Raw genomic sequence first — 14,448 nt, 5'->3', positions numbered from 1 at the left:
AGGGGACAATGTTACTCGATACAAGTGTGACTCTGGAAGGTCTGCAGAGAATGTGGGACCAAGGCTGGGACTTTGCTTGGTGCTTTCTGAGCCCCTTCTGCTAAGATCGAACAGGCTAAGGAGATACAGTCCAAGAGGGGTTTGTTCAGGATGCCGGAGAAACCAGGTGGCACAGGGGCTAGGAACCCTTAAGGGTGTTGGCCAGGAGGGTGACAACAGGGAAGAGATAGAGGACTCCAAGGAGTTGAGACACATATTAAGGATGAAGAGAGACTGCTAGGGGACAACGGGCCTGGTGTCCCTTCCATGGACAGAGCTGGGAGTAGACTGGAGGGGCAGCACTCCCAGGAGGGGAGCCTATTGGGCCAGAACAATGCCTGGCCTGGGGCTTCTGGGCCAGACACTGGGAAGAGCTGAGAGTTCCCCCATACTTGGGGGTGCTCTCACAAAATACATATCTTCCAGTGTGTGATGAGAGAGGACGGGGAGTGCTTCTGGTGGAAGGGCAGTGCCTGGTTTGGCCTCCACTGGCACAGGTCTCAGACCTCACCTCCTGGGCTGGGCTGGGCTGGGCTGGGCTGGGCAGGGCTGGACCTGGGGCTCTCAGGTCTCCCCCCCCCCCACAGCAACATCTCCACTCCCCGCAGTGAGAAGCCTTCTCCGGGTCCACGCTCTCCTAGTCTGGCTGTGCCAGCTCAGCTCGTCACATGGGATTGGCCTGAACCCAAGCCCCCAGCGCCTCCTGTGTCCCAGTCCCACCTGTGAAATCTGTCTTCGCAGCGGCTGTCTGGCCACATACCCGTGGCAGCTAGGGGATCCCTGCTTATCCACTTGCACGGACACACTCAGGGCCGCTTCCCCAGCCTGTGGCCTTTTTCTTCAGGAGCCCATGAACTCAGGAGCCCTAGCGCTCTCATGAAGCAGCTCGCTACTTCCTTTAGCAATCCAGAGGGGAAGAAGCTTGGGGGACCGAGTCAACCTCAGGGGTCTGGGGCAGGGGAGGATGGGACAGGGAAGGAGTGTCAATCACAGAATGACCTTTTCCAAACTCAGCCTTACCTGTTGGAAGGTAGTGTACCTTCCCTGGGGACCTGGTAGCTTCTAGCAACCCTGCCAGTCACATCGTGAGTGGGGACTCACAGTGGCACATCCATAGGTGTGCCCCACGTTCACCGTGGATGGTCAAGGCAGGGCCTTGGGGTTCCCCCAGGACTCTGTGCCTGAGATAGTGACGAGTACAAAGAAAGCCAGGCCATACCCATGGGACCAGCAAAGCAGCATCTCCCATCCTATGCTCACTGGATGGAGGACAGTGGGTGCCTGAGCAAGTCTGTAAATATCAAAGACAGAGCAGAAGGTCATGACCAGGCTACTTGACTTGTGTCCTGTCCCAGCCAGACAGGTCTACACACTGCACAGTGGCTCCAGGACAGCTTGATGCTGCTTTTAATATCAACCCCAAATTACACCTCAAACCTTTTCTGATTTTTTCAGAAAGAAAATACAAGCTACTCTTAACGAACTTAAGGGAATAAAACCTACAGGAGAAAACTTCATGGAAACAGGATTTATAGAGGTACTGACTGTAGATCTCTGAGGACTTCTGTTTTATGGAGTACTTAGAGCATTCCTGGGCCCTCTCACTGCCCTCCCCTGATACTCCTTCATTTCCTTGCAGGTAAATAAGCAGCTTCGAAAAGCATTCTATGCAGGTAAGCTGCCTGGTGACTTCACTGTGGGCAGGTGTGGGGACAGACCCAGGTCTGGGCCTCAGGGAGGTCTGGTGCAGACCCTCATTGGCCCCTTCTTAGCACTGACGCTTGGAGCAAGGTGCTGTCCTTTCTGGGTCACGGGTTCCTCCTCTGTGCAGTGAGGATGAAAACCACCCCCAGTGATGTTCTCAGAACAGCATGGGGCTATACACATATCCTCTAGGTTCTTGGTAACTGTGAGGTGCTCGACCTACACTTGGGTTGACTGAATGAGGAAACAGAAAAGCCAGGGGACCTAGAGCAGACAAGATTCCGTTTTCAGAACAAAGTGCTGGATTTCCCTCTTGCTTCCCACTCTTTGTCTCCATCATATTTCTGGCCCTGGCTACTTTCCCTTCAGTTCCTTCCCTCTGGCTGATGTCACCCTGTGACTGTGTCTCCAACACTGAAGAAGGCTGTGCTCTGCCCAGAACCATCTTTGTCTAGACCGTAGGGTTGTAGCCTTTGCCAGGAAGGAAGCATGGGCCTGGTGGGGAAAGGCGATGAGCTGGGCATGGGATCCGCAGCCCGAGAGTCTCTACCTTGCCTTCTGGACCCCTGGGCCCGCAGATACAGCAGGACTTTCTGCGGGTGCTGCCCTGAGCCAGGGCCAAGCTTTCACTGCACTATGGGACATCTGGTACAGTCGAGTCTGGCTGTCCATCCCTTTACTCATCTGAAAGGCTGATGCTTGTCCAGTGAAGGAACTGGAGTTACCTTTCAGGGCAAAGGTTGTACATCTGGTCATAGTGACCGTTCAGTAGGAAGGGCTGGAGCAGGGCTCGGTGCTTTGTCTGTACTGTGGGTCCTGGCTAAGGCCCCTTCTCCCTCCAGGGCTGGGCTGCTAGCCCTCCAGGCACCCCTGATGGTGGGTGCTCAGGCAGGGTGCCTCTCCTCTGGAGGAGGAAGTGTGGGGAGCAGTGCTGTGGCTCCAGCAGCCTGTGAAGAGTCACTCTGGGTGCCTTTACTGATCAGGCTACTGCATGCTTCTTCTGCAGACCCAGGTACTAGCAGCCTGATTATTGCTGTGAACACTGCACCACCGGAACCATCATCACTACCGATGATTAAGTCCGAAGTGAGTCCAACCCATCGTTAATAGTATTTCGCTGCATGTATTTGGGTATTTTTACTCCAAGTCTTATTTGTCTTAGGTTCAGAAGATTCAGAAAATGAAGGGCTCAGTTTACTTTGTGGGTTTCAACAAATATAACAGAAATAAGGTAATTCTGAGCAGGTAACCAGGTGCCACTTGTGAGCCTTGATGGGGAAAGCTGTCAGAGGCGCCATTCTCAGGGTTGCAGGAGGATGGACCTCTAACCCACCCCTAGTGTCTGGACAGCAGATAGCTACTCCAGGAATGAATAACAATTGTTATGTTAAACCTACATACCCCAGGTACATGTGTAAGGGCTTTCCCTTCCCTAAGGGTGGGCTGCTGGCCAACACCAGGGTCTGGCCCTTGGAATCTGATAAGCATGAGGCAAAAGACTGTCTCCTGCAATGGGGACTTCTGTCTTCAACTGCCTGCGAACACCTCATAGTTATCACAGCCTGTGAGCCCAAGCCACTTCTTCTTCCTTGTAGCTGTATGAAATTGCAGGAAAACATTCCCATGTGTATGGAGCACAGGGGTTCAAGAAAATGGACTTCCTTTACAAGTCGGTGAGTGTGTGCTAAATATGGGAAGGGGGATAGGGAGGCTTCTCACCATGCCACAACCATCCACAGTCCCTGACCTGCTACCTCTCTCTCTTTTCCAGCTCGCGGCAAATTCCTGCAGGAAAGTGATGGCAAGGGGCATTTACTTTATCTGTTTATTAGGTAAGAGACGAGGTCACTGTTCTAGACAGAAGGGTGTGGGGAGTGTGTGCATGTGTGTACACGTGTGTGTGTGCCTGTGGACTCTAAATGTGTGGGAGTCTGTGTTTGTGTGAGCGTTAGTGTGACTGAGTGTTTGGTGTTCGTGTGACTTGTGTGAGTGTCTGGTCTTTGTCTGGTGAATAAATCCGAGAGCCAGAGCCCCTGGAAAAGCAGGCAGGGGTGAGGGTGAGACTGCAGCCTCTTCACCTCTGTGGCTCAGGCTGGCATCCTCTGCACAGGGCCCGGGGGCACTGAGCAGGCCCCTTCCCGAAGCCCAGCCTGGCCTGGGAAGTGTGAGGACCCTGGCCCGCAACAGGCCAGCCAGGTCATCCCTCAGCTCTAAAGCTGGAGGGGTGGGCATTGGGCTTCCTGCAAACCCCTCCCTCTGCTTTCCAGGGTCCAGCCCACCCCTCCTTTGAGGCCTTACTCCCAGGAGTCGCACCTTTGCCCCTTCCCTGGTTCACTGGTCTCTCTGAATTCCCACAGCCCTTGGTCTGTCCCTCTCATTAGTCACTTGTCACTTTGTATGTGCCATGACTTCAACTTGGCTGTGTCATGGTTTATTTTTACCATTCAGTTCTTTGACATTTTCCTGGCCTTTTGTGAAGGAAATTTCCAAACCTACAGCAAAGTGGAAACAACTGTACAATGAACAGCCCTGTCTCCCCTACCTGCATCTTGCAGTTAATATTTAGTATCTAACCATATTTTTTATCATTGATCAATCTAGTGCACTTGCTCTCTCTCTCTATGAATCCATCCTTAATTTTTGTTGCATTTTAAAGTAAATTACAGGTATTAGTCTACTTCACCAAAACCCCTTCATCTGCATGTCTTAAACTAGGGACCAATATTTATTAAGAGTTATATTGCTGAAACCATATGATAATTGTTTCACTCATTTATGGAACATAAGAAATAGCAGGGAGATCTCTAGGAGAAGGAAGGGAAGAATGAAGGGAGGGTAAACAGAAGGGGGAATAACCAAAAGAGACTATGGACTCTGGGAAACAAACTGAGGGCTTCAGAGGGGAGGGGAGTGGGGGATTGGGATAGGCCAGTGATGGGTATTAAGGAGGACACGTATTGCATGGAGCACTGGGTGTTATACGCAAACAATGAATCATGGAACACTACATCAAAAACTAAGGATGTACTGTACGGTGACTAACATATCATTATAAAAAAATTTTTTTAAAAAGGACATAAAAATAATAATAAAAAAGAGTTATATTGCTGAATTATGACAAAAGTGTACCATTTCATGAGTTATGACAAAAGTTACAACACAAGTGTGACTCCAACCCTCATGAAAACATAGACCACTACAGTAGTTTCCAGAAAATCCATGTTAATCCCTTGTTCAGCAAATCTTGCTCCTGCCACCTGAAGGCAGTTAATGTTCTGATTTTCCTTCCATAGGCTAGTTCGTTCTGTAAAAACATCTCCTTAATGGACTATGTAGTATGAACACTGTGTTTGGTTGATGCACTAGGCTCAGTGGTTTGAAGATTCATCCCTCCTATGTGTTTGCTGGGTATGCTTGGGGCTTTCTCGCTAACTGAGGCAGAACGTTGCTGGTATCTTGGCATTCTTTTTCCTGTGATGGACCCAAAGTGAGTGTCTGCAAAGAACAGACAGGGCACATCCATGGTGGCACGTAGTGTAGGACCCAGGGCAGAGGAGGCTTTTCCTCGGAGATCCAGCGGGCAGGTACTGCAGGGTGGCAGGTAGACCCTCTGTGTGGAGTGCGTGCAGGCTGTGCTGGGCAGGAGGAGGCTGCAGAAGGAACACAGGACCAGCTATACAGTTCAGGGACACACCTGTAGCCAGCCTGGTTAGCTACTGTCCCTCCACTCCACTATGATAAAGTTCCCATTTGTCCCATCTACTCTCTCCCACAGGTAACTCCCATAGATGGCTGATCCTGGATCTGTACATAGCTAACTAGATATGCTCTTACAGGATGTTTTCACATTAATGGGATCATGCAGTACATAACATTTTCCAACCATCTGCACAAATTCCATTCACAGATGGAGGACATTTCTTTCACTAGTCTCCCTGGCCGCTATTCTGGTTGTCCCTAACATGTGGCTACAGCAGGCTGTGAACAGCGTGAGGCTCACTGTCTGTGGGCATGGGGCAGGATTCCCTGGGTCAATCCCAGACACAGAATTGCAGCATGAAGAGGACGCACAGGTTAAACGTTGGTCAGTAGAGTCGAATTTCTCCCAAGGAGCCTGTGCCGAGCAGCGGGTGCTGTTCCCAGAGCCCCACCCTCCCCAGGGCGGTCACTTGCACTCGTGCGCCCTTGTCGGTCTCATGGTCAGTGGGTTCCCCTTCCTCACTGCTCGGCTTCCTCCTGGCCTTCTCGGGGAGCTGCCCACCTTTCCAGCTCCTCTCTCGGGAGCCCTAGGAGGCCCTGTACAATTCTCCTCCAGAAGGAAAGCTCTCTATCCAGAAGACTGGTCTCCCTGCCAGGGGCTGTAGATGCTCGTGCCACCTGACCACTGCAATGCAGTGGCCCCCTTTGTAGGAAATGCAGCTCCCACAAACCGATGTTCGTCTGTCCTCGGCTTCATTTTCTTCCTGTGTTTGTTACTGTTGGAGGAATTGGGTGAGGGGTGTTGGAGCAGAAGGAATAGCTACTGGACAGAGCAAAATCCTTTAACTCCATGACTCTTTGGCTTGAAAATCTGAACCTGACCCTGCTTTCAATTTACTGAGTCTTGCCAGAGAGACAGGACCCTCTGAGAGCAGCAGTGCCTGGGGACACAGATGCACTGCTGTGTAGGTCATGGGAAAGGGGGTGTCCAGCCGAAGGACAGTGTGCAAGATTCCTGAGGGAAGCAGGCCCTGTGAGGTCCCCGGCTGTGAGGTCCCCTGCTCTCAGCGGCTGCCCTACATCCTGGGCAACCAGGTGATAGGTGCTCAGAACTAAGAGCAGAGCAGAGGGGGCAGAAGTGAGACCTGGATTGGGCATATGAGGTCAGATCCTAGCCCTGTACCTGCCAGGGGCCCGGGGAAAGCCACCCGCCCTCTCTTCGCTTCCCTCTCTGTAACCTGGGGAGTAATGCCTAGCTCACACATGTTGGGAGATGAAGGAAAGTGTAGGTCGGCCCATAGTATATGCTCAGTTAGTGGGGAGTGTCGTTTTGGATGAACACCAGTGTTACATGCCTTGGCCTGGCACAGATTTGCCCACTTCTGGTTCCTTCTGCCTGTTTGCTAGTGGCAGGAAGACTCTACTCGCTGTTTTGGACTGGAGCCTGATCTCCACACATGCACCCAGCTGAATTTTCCCCCTCTCTGCCTGTATCTAATAACAGTGTGGGTTATGAGTTTACAGTTCTGTCTTGCAAAGAAATACTTCTATGCAATGAAATCCCGGAATGTCAAGTGGAAATGACACTTCCATGAGACCAAGCAGTGGCAGCTCTGCTCAGGGTGGTCCTAGCTGCGCTGGCAAAGGGTTCACAGGAGACAAGCCCAAGTGCTTGTTCGAGGCCAAACTCAGAGCCCCGTGTCTTAGAGGGAAGGGTCCTTATGAAAGGTGAGCAGTGAGCAGGCAGCCTGGCACAATCGGGTTCAAAGCAGCATTGTGATATTGCCTACCATGTGTGGGAGAGGACGTGTCACTTAGAAGCAACAAGCCAGCCCTGAGTGGGCCAATTCCATCAGGGGCTGTCAGGGCCCAGGCTGGTGCCCTGAGCAGGAGAGGTGAGTCGGGCCAAGTGAAGAATGATTGGCTGCAGTGGGGGGTGTACTGCAGTAAAGCAGGTGCTGGCCACTGGGGGTGCTCCAAACTGAAGCTGGGCAGTGGCATACAGAAATACAAACCCACTGATGACAGATGTTCCTGTTTTCCAAAAGTTAGTGATCTGGATTATTAGGAAAAATATGTAGACCTTACAATGTTAACTCCCATTTTTGGAAAGCTGTTGAAGGCCTAAAAAAGCACATCAGCAGGCTAGCATCGGGCCACAGGTCTAGAATCTATTTACTTCAAAGCAGAGAACTTGCAGACACTGCCCTGATCAATGGGAGTTCAGGAAGACCGGAAGAAGGAGAAATCAGGACAGCCTGGTCCAAGTTTCTGTTAGTATGAAGAATTATACCTAGAGAGTAAATTGAGCTAGAGCAAATCAAGCTTCGGGAAGGAGAATTAACTGGGCTGGGACAGGAGGCAGTGGTGGAGGCTAATGACTTTGGGCTTGCAAGTGAAGACCTACATGTTACCCTGGTGAACTACCAGAGGCCCTGGCCCACCAGCTGCCCTCATTGTAACTCCTGGTGTTTGCTTCAGAGGCCAAGAAGCACCAGGGGAGCCCCAGTACTTAGTTAAGGGTCTAAGGCTTTAACGTGCACCTGAGCACATCAATGTCTCCACGTTGAGAGAGGAAGTGTTTGCTAAACCCCAGGTGGGTTGCTTATGGTCCATAAAGCCTCAGGAGGGGCCAGGAGAAAAGTAATTTTCTCCAGAATTCCAGAACCACAGCTAAGACAGGACTTCTTTTCCTGGGGGATTCTTCTGTGCAGGGTCCTAGGCTCCTTGCCTGCCTCACCCAATTCCGGGTCCTGCTTCTGGGGTCTCTAGCCTGCCACAGGCACAGAGAAAGACAGGCAGGCGGAGGGAACCCCAAGTGTCAGAAAGCCACACAGGCGCCAGGCCTGGACAACAAGCTCAGGCATGGGACAGGGTTGTCTCCAGCCTTGTAGTCCTGGCTCTTCTCTCATTCATGTGGGAGACCCCATGGAGACCACCGCCTGCACCCCTCAGAGAGTACTTGGGCATTTCAGGGTCAGAAACCCAGGACTGGCATTGCGCCCATGGAGGAATGAGGCTGGATGCCTTCATAGGCTCCATGGGTCAGGGATGGAGGCGAGGGTCTCCCTGAGTGCTCAAGTCCCATCAGCACTCAGAGTGGACCTGCAGTGACACTGGGTGAGGATCGGGTCCCAGGGTGTCACACATATTGGTTTTCCATAGTGGCTTTCCTCAGGAGGAGTCCCTGGGAGTGAGGTTTTGGAGTGACTTCTATAACTAGCCGGCTGGAGGGAAGGCTACCCTCAGTCCTGCCTCACACAGACCTTTGAATATTGCCTTGCAGAAGACTACTTTGTGGGATTTGAGGTACCTGTCCCAGATCCAAGCAACATGGAGAAATTTGTCTGCCAATATACTGTGGACGGCAAGAGGTTCCCCAGTAAGTAATCCCCTTGGTGCCTCCAAGTGACAAATTCCCCACCTCAGGCTGCCTTCCCCTCAGCCAGCCAGGCCTTCAAAGCCCTTGCTGACCATGCACTGTGGACAGTATGAGGGTATATCTGTGTGGACAAGAGGAAGGATGGATCTGGCTGGGAAGCTGAGAAGTCATCAACCCCCAAAGCACCAGAGCCTCTTGAAGCAGAGCTTTACCCCTACCAAGAATGGCTCCGGGTGCTGGGTGTACCCCAGAACTGCATTCCCCCTCCCTTCACTCAGCACTCACTTGACTTGAGTGACAAGGACCCAAATCCATGGAGACTTCTGGTAGAAACAGAGGCAGCCCTGGGGCTCTGAGTCTGGGCCAGGTGCACTTGTAGCTTCCCAGGAGGATATGTGTACCTAGAATGGAGAGAAGGTGCTAGCTGCCAGGCTCAGGCCTTGGAGCCATGGCACAGGAACATGTCATATGTTTTTCTTCTCGGCCTCTCTTTTCTCTACTGTTAAATGGGGTCAATATGGTAGCTGAGCTAACTAAGCCATATTGCCTATGTAAGGCAATGTTTGGGAAACACTCAGGCTCAAGTGTACCTCCATATAGCTGAGTGGCCTGAGGAAGCACACGGGTGGGCAGGCTTAGGTACCCTCAGCATTAAGGTGGGTGTGACTCTCCTCAGAGATTTGGGGGACAGGAGGACTTTCTGTGTCCTCCTCAGCTCTCCCAGTTAGTCCCCTGATGCAGTCATTTGACCTGATTAAAGTATGGTCAGTGACGTCTTCTTCCAGGGCCATCTGGTCAATCCATAGCAAATCCTTTCCCCCAGGGCATCTCTAGTCTCTCTCCTTCTTCTCCGTGGGCACACAGAACAGGACAGGGCAATGCTGTGGCCACATTCCCACATCTGCAGTGTGTAGATGGCCTCGGAGGATTAGATTTTCTCTGCTCAGTACTTCCTCAGGAGTGGCTTATGGAATGAGGAAGCCTTTAGATGGAGAACAATGTTCATGGAGCACTTACTATACCAGGTAACGCGCTAAGGGCCTTGCCTATGTCATGTCCCCAAATTCTCAAAACAGACCTATTGTTATTTCTTAGTATAGCTCTGAAATGAGGCAGAGGGGTAGTAATGAGTTTGCCCAAAGCCAGGAGCTGGTGTAGGAAGAGCTGGAAAGCAGACAGAGGTGATCCGATGGCCTAGTCTAGGCCTTGCCTTGTTGAGATGACATTCCTAAGGAGCGCTAGACACAACCTGTCTCCTAGGAAATGTGCTCAGATCCTTCCTCTGTGGCCTGTGACTACCGGTTCGCACCCTGGAGATCACCAGAGTTTGTCCTCAGTGTGGACTGGTGCAGGGCCTCCCATGGGACAGTCCAACACGTGCTCCTGTGCATTTCAGCTGATGGCCATTCTGCATGCATTCTATGGCTGTTCACAAGTGGCCTAGCAGGATTTTTCTTTTTATTTCCAAGACCTCTGATGCACTGATAAAGAGTGATTCCTTTTTTTCTAATTACATTTTCCTTAGATTTAAACGTCTGGAAAAACATTTTAGAAAATACAGAGAAGCATATGGAAAATTTTAGAACTTCTGTTGCTATGTGCTTTAAGTTTTCTGTCTTTAGTGTGTAATGTTTTTATGTTTTAATAAATTTTATACTCGTATAAATAAATAAATAAATAAATAAATAAATAAATAAAGTATTCAGTTAAATCAGTCAATAGTGGTTTGAAAACTCCTTTCCACTTAGCAAGCTGCTGGGCCCTCAACGTGCTGGCTACCTGCCATCAGCTCCTCTCTGCTCTGGACTGTGAACACCCTCCTGGAAAGTAAATTGCATTTCTTAGGGATTCTCTTTCCCCATTAACACCAGCCATCCTACCTCTCAGACACAACTGCCATTCCCGAAAGCATATGTGGTGGTTAGCTTTCATTATCAACCCAGTGGAGGGTTCAGACAGCTCAGGAGCTCATAGCTAATGTGACAGTTGAGTTAGGGCCAGGGCTGGTCCGCATGGAAATGAACCATTCTGTGGGGCATAGTCCTGGCTTGTGACAAAAGTTAGGGGTATGAAAAGAGTTTGGTCTCAGGGAGAGAGGGTGCCACAGCTGCAAGGGACAGAACTGTCCTGAGCCTCTTGAGAGCCAACTCCCAGGATCTCACACAAAACAATGCAAAACAAAACAAAACAGACAAAGAGAGTCCCTCTTCCTTCTTCAGGCTTCGCTACCTCACTAAATGGCACCACCATCCACCCAGTCGTTGTGACCAAACCCTGCCTGTCAACTGTGGTTCCTCTTTGCTTTCGCTCCACATCCAGTCCACTGTTGCCTCAATGTCCAAATCCTATCTGGATCTGGCCAGCCCCTTGTCAGATTCATCATCTTAGAATAAAAACCAAACCCCTTCCCAGGGCCCGCAGTACCTTGCCCACCTTTCCTCGCTCACTTCTCTCCTCAACAAGCTCAGCTAGTTATGCCCCAGGCCCTTGGCACATGCTGCTCCTGCAGGCCAGGCATTCTTTCCTTGGATCTTTCCCTGGCTCTCCCCTCACCTGGTTTCAGCTCTCGGATTCTCTCCTCAAAGAGACTTTATTTGTGATGGAAATTTTCAACAATGAAGAAAAGTAGCAAAAATTGTATAATAAATGACACATTTTCATCTACTTCCAGTAATTATCAACACTGTACAATCTGGTTTTATTGATGCCTTCACCATGGATTACTTTGAAGCAAATCCCAGCCATCACATCAGTGAAGTCACTGCAGTATGCATATTTTTGTTTCTCTAAAAGGAAATGGTATCTCTTAAGGACAGGACAGGTCCCCCATTGCTAAGCTGTGTCTTTTCCCTTCCACTCTCTGTCCTCCCCTTGCTTCTCGTTGTCTCAGCACTTTTCACTGTCTGCTTTTATTTTGTTCATTGTTAGTTATTTCAATGTTCTGTCTCCCTCCAGGCCCTTAAATGCAAGGCCTTGGGAACTGGGACTCAGCCTGCTTTTTGCATTCCAACCAGATCATTCTAGAGGCCTGGTGCATAGTAGGGGCTCAGAGGAAGACAGAGAAGAGAAGTTGGTGTCTTTTGAAGTGTTAACTCTGCTTGCCAGGGGCTGGCAGAAAGGAAGAGATGGATGAATGGACCTGCCACTGACATTATTCTATTGTGATTTGCTCTCAGATAGAAAAGCGGTTACTGTAACGTCAAAATCTATAATTTGCCCTGGACATATACTTGATACCGAAGAACAGTAAGTGCCCCAGGTCAGGGGTCAGATGGGCATTTTTGTGGGATGAACGTGGGCTGCTAAGCTATGGGCAGTCCGTGTCTAATTCAGGGAGGGCTCCAGGCATCCTCAACACCTGCACTTGGTGGTGGTCCCCAGAGGCACTCAAGGATCCCCTCATCCCTGGTTCTGCTGAGGAAGGTAGGGTTCAGGAGATGATGTTTGCTGTGATGGTACCTTTGTTCCAGACAGCCGTTCAGAGCTAAGTCAACATATTCTGTAAATAAAGAGTCAGATTGGTGACTCCAAGCTGCACCCCCCCGGAAACTTAGCCCGTGGCCACGAGGACATATGACCCCATGTAAGGCTCGCATGCCTGGTCAGTCTCCACTGAGAGGTTGACCTTGTAGTGCTTGGGGTGAGCCCCCTTACCCATGTTGTATGCTCACTGGTGGACTCAATGCCCGATGGTCATAGTCATTGCAATAAACAATACTATTGACTATGGCTGACCCAAGAGCAAGAAGTATGCCTATCCATACTGTTGATCACCATCTGTCTTTCTATGCCTTAGGAAGGTTGTCGTCAAATACAGCATGGACAGGGGCAACAGCTTCTTCGGCAACATGGTTTTTGTTGGCTCCGACTGTGTGAGTGCCAAAGTAGGGCTACAACCTCCCTCCTATGCGGTCCAAAACCACTTCATGGAAGGAGCAGACACTGAGGGGGCAGAGGAGGGGAAGAATGTCCCAGGCAGTCCAAGCAAGTGGAAGCGAAAGACAGGCAGCTGGGACAGCTTCTCACAGCCAGCTTGGGCCCTCAGCTCATAATTGGCAAGCTGTCCCACACTCAGGCTTCTGAGGTGCCCTAGGAAGGCTTCCACAAGAGGCCTTGCAGTGCAGCCACCTGTCGAGGCCCTGCAGAACCAAGTGTCATTGGAAGCACATGAAAGGGGACAATCAGAGCTCTGACCAGACTCTAGAAATGGTGCTGACCCTCAGACACCACCTGCCTTCAACCTTGGCACCTCCCCTGGCCTAAGTCTAGTGGTGGGTAGCTCGGGGCTCCATCCTGCATTCTAGCTGGGCAACTGGGAGTGGCTGGGGGGCTGTGTGCTAGGAGCCAGAGTCCAGGACCTCTGGGACACTGGGACACTCCAAATCCAGGTCCCGGGCACAGGGCATCTGGAGGGTGGGACCAGCTGTGGCCCTGTGCAGTCAGGGTATGTTTCCAGCGTATGGATGTAGCTGCTGGTAGAGCTGAACCCACACATGCCCATCACTGGCCCCCAGCCCCAGCCCGCTTGGGGAAAACCCCCTGTCATTTCGCAGAGGGCGTCAGCCTCCCTTCTGCCTCTGCTGCTCTCGCGCGCTCCTCGGCTGTCCCTCTCTGCTAACTCTCTCTGACCTTGCTCTCCTGCAGTGGATGGGGAAGCAGCCAGGGCTGTGGGGAGGGCTTAGGGCTCAGCTCAGGGACAGGCAGCTCAACTACAGGTGGGAAAGAAGGTGCTGCTCCCAGGTGCCCCCTCCTCAGAGCTCCACGTCACCTGGACCCCTGGTCCAGGGCAGCATGACATGGGTGACAGAGAGCATTAGGATGGAGAAGACAGCTACCTGGGAAGAGGGACAACTGCGCCTAATGGCCATCATCCTAGTGTCCAGTCCCAGCCTGGGAGGGTTCCAGCAGTGCTGATAGTCCTCTGACTGCATCTTCCCTTGTGCACGGATATGCATTCCTGGATCAGCAGACTCAACTCACCCATTTGCCCATCAGAGTCCCACCAACTACAGCCCACTCTCAGCAGACACATGTAGGAAAGACCTCAGGAGGAGTCACAGCACCATGGGCCCTGACCCTGCCTCCCCCTTCAGCTGCTTTTTCTCCTGGACACAGACCCTTACCCCTCTCTGTCCCCTGCCTCTGGGAAAGCAGACCACTTGGTTTAGGGCAGCGCTGTGCAGCGTGTCAGCCAAGGTGTGCAGTGAGGATTTGCTTTGCCCCACCACAGGTTTTCTACTCCCTTGTCAAATCTCTAGAACTGAGCCTCTGAGCAGGACTACTGGTACGCTCAGTGGCCCAGGGGTCCACAGTGGCTCTCTGGATACTGTTCCTGTCCTCTAGTCCCTCAGTGCTCCCTGGAGGTGGAGAAACCTGAGGCCCAAGGGAGCAGGTGGGTATGGAGGTATGGTGTGGGGTACCAGGGGATGCTCCCCTGAAGAGGTCACTTATGCCCACTCTGGTCACTGACATGTCTGGATTTTGCAGGGTGACCCATTAAGGCCCAAGGAACCGCCAAAGAAGACCACAACTCCCACGACGACCACAACGCCCACGACGACCACACGGACGACCACAACGCCCACGACGACCACACGGACGACCACAACGCCCACGACAACCAC

At 51.5% G+C, this 14,448-nt stretch overlaps 2 protein-coding genes across 2 annotated transcripts in view; one reads left to right on the top strand and one right to left on the bottom strand.

The window, feature by feature from the left end:
• ZNF488 (zinc finger protein 488) overlaps positions 1 to 14,448 on the bottom strand; it is a 58,492-nt gene that overhangs the window by 23,239 nt on the left and 20,805 nt on the right. The window lies entirely within an intron of this gene.
• LOC105234446 (anthrax toxin receptor-like) overlaps positions 1,504 to 14,448 on the top strand; it is a 13,865-nt gene continuing 920 nt past the window's right edge. The window contains exons 1-10 of the mRNA XM_034663600.1: positions 1,504 to 1,576; positions 1,679 to 1,712; positions 2,750 to 2,829; positions 2,906 to 2,974; positions 3,339 to 3,416; positions 3,515 to 3,575; positions 8,729 to 8,824; positions 12,001 to 12,070; positions 12,621 to 12,696; positions 14,312 to 14,433. Of these exons, the coding sequence (XP_034519491.1) occupies positions 1,556 to 1,576; positions 1,679 to 1,712; positions 2,750 to 2,829; positions 2,906 to 2,974; positions 3,339 to 3,416; positions 3,515 to 3,575; positions 8,729 to 8,824; positions 12,001 to 12,070; positions 12,621 to 12,696; positions 14,312 to 14,433 (707 nt within the window). The 5' untranslated portion in view covers positions 1,504 to 1,555. The remainder of the gene's footprint in view (positions 1,577 to 1,678; positions 1,713 to 2,749; positions 2,830 to 2,905; positions 2,975 to 3,338; positions 3,417 to 3,514; positions 3,576 to 8,728; positions 8,825 to 12,000; positions 12,071 to 12,620; positions 12,697 to 14,311; positions 14,434 to 14,448) is intronic.

The sequence above is a fragment of the Ailuropoda melanoleuca genome, chromosome 6, assembly GCF_002007445.2.
Source record: "Ailuropoda melanoleuca isolate Jingjing chromosome 6, ASM200744v2, whole genome shotgun sequence".
NCBI classification, from domain to species: Eukaryota; Metazoa; Chordata; class Mammalia; order Carnivora; family Ursidae; genus Ailuropoda; species Ailuropoda melanoleuca.
This window is presented reverse-complemented; position numbering and strand designations above follow the sequence as displayed.